General features: G+C 38.0%; 1 protein-coding gene across 1 annotated transcript; it reads right to left on the bottom strand.

Annotated features, from left to right (window-relative positions):
• Positions 1–2,166: 2,166 nt before the first annotated feature.
• Positions 2,167–10,811, bottom strand: LOC110047202 (high mobility group protein 20A-like). The gene is made up of 9 exons (XM_020752952.2): positions 10,536–10,811; positions 8,385–8,410; positions 7,546–7,604; positions 6,954–7,151; positions 6,433–6,547; positions 6,101–6,129; positions 5,545–5,809; positions 3,905–4,259; positions 2,167–3,220 (listed from the first exon to the last, which is right to left on the bottom strand). Exons 1-9 carry the CDS (start codon positions 10,583–10,585, stop codon positions 3,196–3,198), a joined length of 1,122 nt encoding a protein of 373 aa, XP_020608611.1. The 5' UTR covers positions 10,586–10,811; the 3' UTR covers positions 2,167–3,195.
• Between the last annotated feature and the right edge of the window lie 2,182 nt (positions 10,812–12,993).

Below are 12,993 nucleotides of genomic sequence, written 5' to 3'. Positions count from 1 at the left end.
ACTGTTCGCTTGTCTGAACAGATAATCCTAGCACTAGTTTTTCGCGCCCAATGGAGGCTATTGTTTAGTTTATTATTTTATTATATGGCTAGCTCCGCGAGAGGGCAAGATGAATCAAATCCTGCGCTGTGATTGGCTACCCGAGCGGGCAAGATGGAGCTATCTTGCCCGCTCGGGACTACCCGCCGTGTCCCGCAAGAAAAATTTCCCCGAAAGCCATATAATAAATCCTTTATTGACCAAGCTTGTTCGTTCAAGATGGCTGGATATTGGCCTCGTTCTTTTTTTGCGAGTTTATGGACCTCGACTCCGTCTCGGTCCATAAACTCGCAAAAAATGAACTTGGCCAATATCCAGCCATCTTGACCTCACACTTGGTCAATAACCCATATATCTTAATCAAAAGTATAGCAAAATTCTCGAACGTGATTGGCTATCAGCAGCCCGATTTGAGCATTAATTGGACAGTGTACGTGTCATTCTTGTAATTGGACAGTAGCTGTCATTTTGCGCGTGCTGTTGTGGTGCACTTTGTTGAGTAAACTGTTGTGTTTTTCAGCATTTATAGCGACGTTTAATCTTTCAGCGATCAATCGATGGTTTGTTCGTTTCTCGAATTTTGTCATAGTTTTGATTAATTGGTATCAGGACATCGTGTGGTTCAATTCAGTCTGTAATCATACTCGTGATTAACAAATTGGACTCCCGCTCCGCGGTCGTCCGATTTTGTTAATCACTCGTATGATTACAGACCGAATTGGACTCCACTCAGTCCTATTACCATTATTAATAACCCGAGGATAAAGGGGAAGAGAGTTAATACCCCATATAGGCCTTATTCCCATGGTTACATCTTTCTCGAGATATTTTCAGACGTAGTACCCAGCCTGGACAGTGCCGTGAGGGTTTCTATTCCTGGGCCCTTCTGGGATTTCCGAAACCGGAAGTGATCTAGAAATAACTTAAAAGGGCTTAGGAAAGTCAAAGCACATCTGCACCCCTTGGATTGATCATCATTTATTTCTCTACTTAGGAGGGTACCTTGCTGTCGTAAACCTCTTCGGCAGATATACTTCTTGACAGATAATGCTGTGGAGTGGTATCGTGAAGGGATGCTACTCCATCGCAGGGTTACCCCCAGCATTAAGTTCGCCGGTACCCATTTATACACCTGGGTGGAGAGAGGCACTGTGAGAGTAAAGTGTCTTGCCCAAGAACACAACACAATGTCCCCGGCCAGGGCTCGAACCCGGACGACCCCACGAATTCAAACTAGTTTGAATTTTTGGGACAAGTCCCTGCGACTTGTTCCTCAAAACGCTTCGTGTGAACTGTTCGTGGGACAAGTTCCCGCGTCCAGTCCCTTCGGACCCTTCGTGTAAACTCTTCAGGGGACTAGTTGCAGGGAGTAATCGCATCGAAGGGATTAGTCTCTTCGTGTGTGCCGACCTTAAGTTTGAGCCGCGACCGTACTGAGTATTATTGCAATGATTCGTTTTAATACACTCCTTCCAATGAGTGCAATTTCATTTAAGAAGTGCCTTTATTTCAGAAAGCGCCCCCTTCCAAATATTGCAACCATAGGGAAAGTGACATTCAAAACATTTACATAGAATGGACATCTTAGCGCCATAAAAAGGGACTGCTTCAATATGACTTGGAAGTGACAACAAAATGTACTCAGTGTCTCAAAATGGAGCCAATAGCAATAGAGCGATTGATTTTCAAAGAATGCCCGTGTACGTAAAGTTTGGGGCTCGAGACAAGCCTCGTTCTTGGACAGGGAAACGACTGCTGGGACAGACAGTGGCTGGGTGCCAGTCATGGCAACAAACCAATTACAAAATATAACTCCAGAATGCCGGATTTTCAAGGAGTGACAGCGAGCGATCTCGATCTGAGCCAGAGATTTCGGTCCTACCATGGGCGGCAGAGATGTTGAGACACTTCAACGTAAAATTATTTTTTCATGCGTCTTAGAAAAAATCATTTTTCCTCTCCCCCGAACACCATTGAATTGGGAGGCTGAGGGTAGTAGAGATTTACCATGAGAGGCATTTGAAATAGAATATGGGGATAAAATATCGCTAAGTATAATTTTTCAAGTGTCTCAACTGCTTTTTTACTAGATAAAGAGCAAGGAGAAAAAAATATATGAAACTCTGCAACTATCAATACTACAAATTCTGCATTCTTTTCTAGAAAACTGGAGACCACAACCAATAAATAGATACAATGTTTCAAATAGCACAATTATTGTTACCATTATGAAAATTAATAGAATGTCTCTAAAGATAGTACAGGTAATTCCTCAATAACTAAGTATTTACAAACTCAATACAATGCAAATATTTTGACAAGAACTTTCATCATACAAAACCAATTAGCTTTGACATTTTTACAAGCATTTCTTTTTCACTTGCAATAAATTCTCATACAAATTTTTCCTAACATTTTTATTTGTGAAAATGTACATTTGCAGTGAAAAACTAATTCAGTTTCTAAAGAGCTCTGTCAACATGCACAGGAGATTATCCTTTGAGTAAACGACATAATAAATCGTTACCAACTCTAACTAGAACAATAACCACTTTTTTGTAAGGACACTAGAATCAGGTGTACTAAAGGCATCCATGGTCGAGTGTCGATCAACACCCTCAACCACTACCGAGATCGAGATTTTGATCAAATGTTGATCACGATGTCAATCGAGTCTTAATTGAGGGTCAATCAAGTGTATCAATTGAGATTCAGCCGTGGATGCCTTTACTGCACATTATCTGAGTGGTGATGATGGCTTCCATTCAGTTGACTTCTCGTCACTTGTGTATTGTTCAACAAAATAAAACTGTGTGACCTAGAACATGTACACTAATGATAAAAATAGTTGACAATGTTCATTCTCTCCAGCTAAATTCATCTCCCGGGAAAAAACTCTCCAAACAAAACTTCCTACACAAAAAACAACTGAGAAGTAAGCTTTGTAACTGGCTCTTGGTTTCTGTTTCACAAGTTTCACGAGTGAGACGATTTGTAAATAGTAGAACTCCCATCCCACATCGCAAGACGATATGTATAACATTTCTTAGCATACTGAAGCTACTCTTCACTTGCACAACAATATTATTGGAAAAAAGTGAACCAAGCAAGTAACTGCAGATAATGTAAGTGTGGTATGTACACAGCACAGCACCATCAGCTGTTCAGCTCTTTTAAGCAACTGAAAATAAACAAAATATTGGCATTGGTCATACTGCTTCTTATAGACCTTTTACTCATGAATGACAAAAACACAAAAGCAAGCAGGCATTATACACTTGCTAGCTTTATTCAAAGCCTTTCGACCTCGAGGGTGTCAATATTGATTACTCTTGAGGTAATCCTGATAAAGCAACTAATTCTCACAGCTAACATCATTCTATAGAAAAGTAATGCAATCAGTATGGAGAACAAACATTTTGATCACTCTGATTTTTTTTCACCTTACAAAAATTACTAAAAGAAGTTGTGAAAGTTATTCTGGGAGTGCAGGGACTTTTCCCCACATGTCCATTACAAGTTTAACCCTTTCAGATCCAATTCCATTGCTGCAATTGACAATGGACGCTGTGGTAGAAGAGGAAATAATCAATCCTTAATAACCAGTCACAGGCATGGTATCTGAGAGGATGTTCAAAACAACTGACAGAGAAAAAATTGTCTCCTTTAAAACCAGGTACAATGTACATGAATGTTGGTTTTATTATGCACTTTAGAAACTTCTGTCAATATCTCTAAATCTACAAGGATCATTCAATGATATAATAGGTTCACTAAAAGCTGTGGTTACACTCTACCAGCTTCTGTTTCCTATCTCAGAAAGCTTCATACTAATGCTCTCTAATAATAACAACTTTTCACTTACTTTGGGTAGTCCAGGGAGGCGATGATGTCTTTTATTTTAGATGTTAACTCCAAGTTTTCTTTACTATTTTCTTGAATGTATTGCTGCAGTTTTGCTACAAATGAATCTACTGATTCCAAGGTTATTGGATCTGCTTCTCCTGGAATTTGAATATCAATAAAGCTACGGGAGATGACTTGCCGCAACTTGGCCAGGTGTCTTTGTAGAGCATTAATTTCACTCTGTTGTTCTTTCCTTTCTCCTTCCAGTTTGTCAATACCTTTCTTCATATTTTCTATGTGCTTGCTAAGAATGGCATTCTGTTCCTCAAACTCTGTGTTCACTTTCCTCAGCTTCCTCAGTTCATTTTCACGAGCTGAAATAAAATTGGAATACAGAGTTAAAGACCCTGAAGAAGGTTTAAGAAGATACTGATTCAATAGTCATGAATGTAAGACACAAACTGTGGCAATGGTACACTGATTGTTATTTTCTAGCCTCTAGCTTTGCCTCAAGTGGATCTGAAATCATTTTCTACATGTACTTTATCAGGGCTGTCATTAAGTTTTGAGTCGCCTGTACCCTTGTTCTCCATACCTGTAGCAAACTTGTTACTTTGTGGATGAATTCTTTTCACAACAGGCAATTTCACCCGTAGAATAAAGGGAAAATCAAGCATACTAAGCTGTAACAAGTGTTATGGGTTACGGCCCTTAATGACAGCCCTGCTTTATGACACTGATGATTGGTTCACTTTGAACAACACGCAATTATTGCAAATTATTTAACTGAGCCAACACTTTTCAACAAAATTGCTTGAGTGGTGTTTCGAGCTTTAAACCTGGCTAACCTTAGACCACAGTTAACAATAGTGGTGTGCCAATCATCAATTATAATAGATTACTGATCGAAAACCTTAAGCAATGCAATAATCGATTATGGAAAATGTTCAAACAATTGACAAATAAAAGTAATAACACTACTGGACTCATGATGCAACTATAATCCATTAAAGTAAGTATAGTGTAAGTACCTATGTAAGTAGAATATATAGTGTTGTAAGCAGTGTAAGGGACAAAAAAAGTAATTTTCCTTGTTTTTTAGTAAGGGTTCGAACAATTAATGTAGAAACAATAAAAAAAAAGCATTGTAAGTAAACATGCTATATATTAATTAGTGTTATTGTATTGTAATAAATGTATTGGAAGTAGTGTAAGTATAAGTAGTGTAAGTTTTAAGTAAGTATAGTGCAAGTATATTTGTAAGTATAAACAGAGGTGCTGTAAGTAGTGTGAGTGTAAATCCTGTAAATAAAATTGAATTGCAAAAAAAAAACTATAATCCATTAACAAGTGAATAAAGATGGTGATGTTGATGAACCTTTTCTGATACACTGTGTATGTTTTTGTTGTGTTCTAAAACACAGTACAATGCTGTGCTTATTCTCTCAATTAGTTTGCAAGGGTCTTGTTTTGTTCACATTTGGTTGGGTCCAATGATCGCTTATGAAATTTCAGCTGATTACCAACAGATTGTCCTGCCATTAACAAACAACCATGCAGTTTTCCCAAATAATTAATAGCCAAAAGAAACATCACGTGAGTGAAAGTTTTGCAGTCTCTTCTAGTTCATGTTTGTTAAGCAAGTCACGACATAATTACCTTTATTGTAGTTTAAGAACTCTTCTGTAAAAATTGGAATATCACCATCCAAAGGAACCTGGAGTGATTGTGACTCAGAAGACTCTTCCACTTTTTTCGGTTCTGGTACATCTTTACCATTTGTTTTTTCAATGTGTTTCTCCGATCTGTCCATCTGTGAGGAAATGACTGCGAAGTGCTTCTTCCCAGACATGTGTTCACGTTTGTTGTGAGGCGAGTTAAAGTACAAGTTACATGCACTGCAAAACAAGTCATCATTTCCACCCTAATGGAAAACAATACAATGACACCAAGTTGACTCAGGCCTACATGTACATGTAGACAATATTATTGCTTGTCATGGACTCCAAGTGAATTCTTCTCAGTTTGATTAAAGCAAGGCTGATTAACCAATTAAAATAACAGCAATGAACTTTTCATCTTAATCCTATAATAAGTGCATAATAATAGTGTCAACAGATACTGCAATTTTTCTTATCCTTTTTGTCAAGAGGAACAAATAAAATAAATTAATGTTGTTGTCGTTGCTGTGTAAAATATATTTACATGTATTTACCTCTGTACCATTGACACCCTCTCCATCACCTAGAACAAACCAAAACAATGTCAGCGACCAACAATCCAAAATGCAATCGCTAAAATTCAAATACACAAATTAAATTTTAAAGCGTATGGTAAAATCTATGGTTCAACAGAAAATCAATTCACATTTTACACTGATGCAAAGCCACCAGAGACGGCTATTCAGGGTGTAGGTCCTCAAACACATAACAAAAAAATCAGTTTCTTGCTAAAACAAACTTACTTATAACAGAGCTAGGACACCCTCTGATCTACCGCTGCAGTCTATTATGATAGAACAACTCACCACTGTATTATTAGCTTCACCTTTTTTCATTGCCTTTTGTCTGGCCACAAAGTTCTTGTAAGCATCAGTCTGTTGATACTGTTCCAGCTCTTTCATGTATCGTTCTTTATCTTTTTCTGCTTCTTCAAGATAACCCTGCATCGATAAAAAGTAGGAGAGTTTTTGTTTATAAGATAAAAGGACCTCAAAGCAATATAGATATTAATAATAATCTGTTACCATGTACTTCAATTCAATAATACAGCTTTGAATGGGCTATCCATACCTGAACTCATTTTGCAATAAAAAAAAATACATACAGTGTACATTGTGTACATTTATAACAAGCATAGTCAGGATCAAAATTCTGACTTCTATCAATCTTAGAGACAATTTTGAATTAATACTGTACATAGACTGTACTTGGAAATTTGGGTACTATGAAGACAAAAATTGACCCTATTTTACAGTGTCAGAACAAGTTAGCAAGTATAATGTAGTAGAGTCCTTTTGATAATATTAAAAATTATCAAAAACTGCTGGCTATAGCTGCTATCAGTACCTGCTTTTGCTGAGATGGTAGCTGGCTCCACATATTTCCGAGGATTTTGGTGACCTCATGAAATGGAAGATCTTGATTTTCAGCTCGCACTTTTTCGCGGTGTTCATTCAGAAATCTCACATATCCTGTGAGAGGGGCTTTAGGTGCATTCAAATCCTTGTCAGGCTTTTTCCGTTTCTTTCCTTTTGTAAATAACGTCTTCAAAAGAAAAGCAATCAAAGAAATAAAAAATCAACATGCTAACAACAAGTGTTTTGTCCCTTGCAAACTACATTTATCAGCTCATAGAATTTTGCATCTTTAGTCTAATAAATAAGAAAGGATACTTGAGGGCTCCATACAGAGGGGCACTTCTCATAAGAGGTCATTTTCAGCATCATGTCTTGTTATGGTCCCAGCCACATACATGTCCTCCTCAACATTACATAAAATTTTAACCTCCAATTAGCAGAAAACTCTGAACAGGACACCTTTTCTGGCCTCATGGATGTATGCCTTCATCCGGCTGAGCAGTGCTCATGGCTGTACCACACCTATGCTTACAAGAGGCTCAATTGATTGATTGTACTCAACTTATGTGATTCTCTTTTACCTTTCTCTGCTCAGGCCTCGGGTCAGGTTTATTTGGACTAGCAGATGGACTGTTCTCAGCTGCAAGAGATAATCATTTAATCATCTATCCCTTTAATCACTGTATGTACATCCATGCCCTTATCAATTATCTGAACTGTGGGGAGATTTATGCCTGTTCTTGTACCGCTATGAGCAACCAAAGAAATTTCACTCTGTGGTTTTCAATAAGAGATAAGAGACTGACTAATTTTACTGCCTGCTAGAAGCTAGTTCACCTTAGTTTGCAACCCACTTCTAGGGTAAACTCTAAACACCTTTTTCTCAACCATTCCAATTCACAATACAGAAGAAACAAAAGTAGTACAACTGACCTTTATAATAAATAAGAAGTTGTTTTATTCAAATTGGTAACAAGAGGCTACATTTATGTAAAATCATGTTCATACAGGTAGGCAAAACAATTTGCTAAGATGTACAAGTAAGGTAAAGGTAAAGTCTGGCATGCGAGCCAAGTGGCCCATCAGGCCGGAGCTTATCCTGGTTTCTGTAGCATGAAGCGACTAGGAGTATTTCTACTCCCCCCTGGATGGGATGCTACTCCATCGCAGGGTTACCCCCCAGCATTAAGTTCGCCGGTACCCATTTATACACCTGGGTGGAGAGAGGCACTGTGAGAGTAAAGTGTCTTTCCCAAGAACACAACACAATGTCCCCAGCCAGGGCTCGAACCCAGACCGCTCGATCCGGAGACAAGCGCACTAACCATGAGGCCACCACACCTCCCACAAGATATACATGTATTTAGTTCTTATTATAAATTGTGTCATTAAACACTGATAAAGTGGAAGGAATAATTACCTGATGATCTCTCTTGAACTGATGACCTGCCATAGAAATGGTCAGCATATTAGTTACGTAACAATAACACATACAACGAACAATACTTGAACTTATCAGTTCTGGTAAACAAGACCTTAGTCTGTATTCAAACCAAAAAAGTGACAAAAAAAATTAAATTAAAACAGGACCACAGAGGATCCAAATCTAAGCCTTTTTAAAACTAACTGTCTACTGGAAGCATGTTTTCTGCAAACAAAATAAAGCTTAGTCCGACTATACAATGACCACTAAGCAGGGTGCAAAACAAAGCAATTTTCCTGCTTACCCTTTGGGCAAACTGTAACTATGACATACTAGCTCAACAATCATTCTCACTAGCCTCAAGAAATTTCATCTCTTATCAGTATTTCTATAATTTGAATTTCGTTAAACAGTTTCCTGAGAACAGATTCCACTAGTCTGACTTCTAAAATCCATCAGCCTCTGGTTATTGGGAAAGACTTTCTTTGCAAGCTGCTGAGGGGCAGAATTAGCTGGCTGTTGTAGAGAAGTGGCATCTCTAAAGAGATTTCAATAAAAAGTATGGGAGTGTGGAACCTTCAGTTACACTTGATCTCATGTCAAATTCTCCTTTTTTTCCATGGAGGGAATTGAAAAACAATTTGCTGGGAGAATCTTGAAGTCTATCAGATGTCACTTAGGGTCTCTTTAAATGTACCCCTTCAACTATGGATCAACCCAACTAAGTAAAGAAATCCTAGTTATTGTAAAGAGATGGCTGTCAGTGTAGGTTTGACTACAAGCTCAAACTAGTAGATCATCATCAGCAAAAAGAACAGAACATTCTGCACAACTGCAGTGTTATCGATTGTTAGCGGTTGTTATCAACTGGTATCGGAAACAATTCGTTATTTTACAATAAAGCAGAAGCTCTCGTAAGCGGACGCCTTCGGGACATGAAAAAGGTGTCCGTAACTGGAGCTGGCCACTTGCGAGAATGGTTCTGGTAAGCAGCCACTAGAGTTGTAAGGTGTGCATGTATATGGCTACTTACGGGAGCTTTCCAGCTAGCAATTTACATTGGGGGTGAAAAAATACCACTGTTTCAAATATTTTTTTTTGTTTTTGATAATGACGAAAACTGCACACAGATAACTGCTGTAATATGCCATAAACAGATTCTAATTGCAGTAGTAACATCAATAGTATGCTATTTACATGGGATTTTTTATCTGGTGTCTGCTTACCTGAGCAAACAAAGGAAAAGTCCAAATCATAAGCCCTCAAAGTATCCGCGGCCATTTACGGGAATGAATAAATACAGAGTTTGTATAGGAGTGGGAGTTAAAACAGAATTTTGTGAAAGCGGCCGTACATGGAGCTGTCCGCTTACAGGAGTTTCTGTTAGAGAGCTTCCACTGTAGTTTTAAAATTACTACTGTCAAGTAGTAATCACTTTGGCTACCTATAAAATTGCGACAAGGGAAAATGCATGCAAAAGAAGAAGTTTTCGGTGTTTTTTGTTGTCATAAAACAGGAATTCCACCTGCAAATAGTGATACATGACTATTTGAAAGTGATTTTAACATTAGGGCATAGTTTGATTTATGTTTGGGGTGAAGATATCGATTAATATCGATTTTGCTGATCGTATAGATGTCTATCATTTGATTACACCTGGTTTAAAAATAGTAAAAATATGGAATCATCTTTTGAAGTTAAAAGAATAAATTTCTTTGCAGTATTACAGTAATTCTCATGAGTCAGAAGTTCACTACGTACAGTAAGTTAACAAAATGTTCAAAAATTAAACGAATTCCGATACGCGAATATTTGATTTTTTGACTAAACATCACAATATAATTTTTTTTCCTATAAACCCAGGAAGCATGAGCCCCTTAAAGAACTGCAGTGCTGAAAAGTCTGTAGACTATAAAATTAAAAAGATTAATATTTCATTCCAGTTTTGCGCGGTAGGATTTTGTTACTGGCTATGAAATAGTAATGAGACCGACTGTCCGTTCGTATTAAATGAGACATGATCCGATATAAGCTACCATTTACAACAAAATTTCAAAAGTAGCAATTCACTGTCAACGATTAAGTCCATTTTTAGAATTTTATCATTCATTAGCGGGACAAAATGGCTCGTAACAGGGAACAACTTACCGTCCTTCGCTTTGTTTTTCTCCGGTTAGGTCACTATCTGCGGTTTCCATGATCGTCCGGTTTCAATGGAGGTACACGCCACGTTTACCACTCGAAACGTCGAAGTTTTCGCCGTGAGAGACTTTAAAGTCGGACGAGTTACGTTGATGCTTGGTTTTCGTAACTGCTGAACGTCGCCCGACTTTTAAAACGCAAAGAAAACAACAGAAAAGCGGAGAAAATAAATCACACTCCTCGAGGTTACCACGCTTCCCGGAACATGCACAAGAAACCTCGCTTCCTAATATGGCGTCGAATTCCATATTTGGATGGCGGTCTAAATGGGATTCCCGTTTTATTCTCAGTCAGGTTCTCACTTCTATTCTCTTCTTTTCTCTTCTGTTTGATCTCGTTCTTTCTTTGACTAAGTTAGGGATGAAGCTCATTCTACCAACAATAAATACATCTACAGTGTTGACTGTTGAAATCAGACTGCTTCACTAAAAGAGTTCGAAATATCTCACTGGGTAGTTCTTTTTTCTTGACATATAAAGACCCAATTAGCGGCTTCCAACTCTGTTACTGGTTTTTAATAAAGTCAAAAGAAATTTTAATTCGGTTATGTGTGGTGTTTATTTTTCCCGAGCTGTTGAAGGTATTGTGTAGCGAGATTAGTCTTTTCAAGCTAAGGTTAAAAAGTGAACCTGGGAGTGATAGAAGAGCTAGACTAAGGGCGCGCAAGAGCGCGCGCGGACTCACGCTACGCTCAAGCGCTTCGCGCTCGTTTTTCGCGCTCGCACCAACTCATTCACGACTTACAAGGCCAAGGCAACTGATTTCACGTGTCCCATGCTATGTCTGCTTTTTCTTAAAAGTAAGGATTATAAATGCTTTAATAGAGCGGGTTTTTGAAAATTGCCCTTGGGATCTTAATTTATTAGTATTCTAAACTTGGGGTAAGAGCGGAAAATCGTGCAGTGACTGAGGATCGGCCTTATTCTGAAGAGCGTGTGATTTATATTTCTTGTTTTGCATCTCACTTCTACCTAGAACCGATGACAGAAATAGTTGGGAAGTTTAGCAGTTCCCCCGTGTGCTCCAAATCAATGTTGACGTTTTGCTCAACGATCTTAAAAGTGTTTGTAGTCTGTTGGTAGACCCTGACTCTGAATAAGGCAGGAGAGGAAGACAAAAGTATCCTGTCCTAACCCTTTTCTGTCACAGGTTGTGGTCCCCAAACATTTAATGGAAAATTAATTAAACCTCACGATAAATTCAACTTTTTGACCAGTTTTTCTTTATTCGTGATCCACATCACTTCTGACTGGAAGAGAAATTGCATGTTGACTTTGTGGGGTTAGTCCCGGGCACCTTTAGTCATAGTGTATTACTCACTTTTGTTAGCCCTTAACCCATTTCCAGGCTGTGATTTTTAATTTTTTTTTTTTTTTTTTTTTTTTCATTCTCATCACGTTGCATTTTTTTTCTCTGAAACTGAGGCACAATAGACCATATTCGTATTCTCAGTATTGGATTACTGCAGGGAGTCTTTCAAATGCAAATGTTATTCACTAAGTATCTCTTTTTATTCCCCCCGTATAAGCCTCCATTGCAAGCTAGTTCCAGTCTTATTAAAAATCTATACTCAAACCTACATTCCACACAGATAGGCACCAGAATTCACTTTGAAACAGAAGCAAAAAGTAACTTGGTGAGCGTGGAAGGGAAAAAAAGTTTGAAATCCAGTTGACCAGTGGGCCAGTACATTTCAGTTTTCGGTTGCCCCTACTAAAATATCACTTGCCCAATAGGCATGCAATGTTCATGCCTTATCAACTACATCATTTACCATAATCAAGTGTGCTTGGATTTTAAATTAATCCATGCTTTCAACTCATTGTTTTGCTCATCTTGTAGTCTTAGGTTATATCTTTTTTATTGGAAATTATCACAAACTACTAGACTACAGAGGCTATTTTCACTTGCCCACTGGACCACAAAACTTCTATTTTCACTTGCCCAAGAGCAAAATTTTCTATCCCCGGGTTGTCAGACCTGGGTTTCTTCCTGCCCTGGTAAGGCACAGTTTCTCAAAAGAAATGATGAGTATTAATTGCCTAAATTTCAGCAAAAGGCAATAAAAATGGCGACAACTAAAGTATATGATTATTAACAGATTTTATTATATGGCTGTCTCGCAAGGACTGGAAACTACAGAATTCTCGAATTTGGTTGGCTTAAATCGATATTGACTGTGGTCTAGATTTTCCCATCTAGACCGGTTACATTATGGGTGAAAAAGTGTCAACCTAAAATACGAATATTGACTATTTTCTTCTACAAATATTAGTGGAAATGACAAAAAGCCTGATGAAAAAGAAAAGTAAAGAGGACAAGCAAACTTTGGCAGATTGAAATTCAGCTCATCACCATTCGCAAGCAAAATGTCAGCTAGTACAAACCATTGACATTAAACAAA

This window comes from Orbicella faveolata, unplaced genomic scaffold (assembly GCF_042242905.1).
Source record: "Orbicella faveolata isolate gen_17 unplaced genomic scaffold, um_ofav_v1 contig_1, whole genome shotgun sequence".
NCBI lineage: Eukaryota > Metazoa > Cnidaria > Anthozoa > Scleractinia > Merulinidae > Orbicella > Orbicella faveolata.
Note: the sequence above shows the minus strand (reverse complement) of the source record. Positions and strands in the feature narration are given on the sequence as shown.

Excerpts from the sequence above, each read along its gene's own strand:
- LOC110047202 (XM_020752952.2), bottom strand. The coding sequence starts at position 10,585 with ATGGAAACCGCAGATAGTGACCTAACCGGAGAAAAACAAAGCGAAGGA. Across the intron at positions 6,130-6,432 it reads ACAAAAGGCAATGAAAAAAG|GTGATGGAGAGGGTGTCAAT; the intron begins GTGAAGCTAATA and ends GGTTTGTTCTAG. Across the intron at positions 5,810-6,100 it reads AGGGTGTCAATGGTACAGAG|GGTGGAAATGATGACTTGTT; the intron begins GTAAATACATGT and ends GTTTTCCATTAG.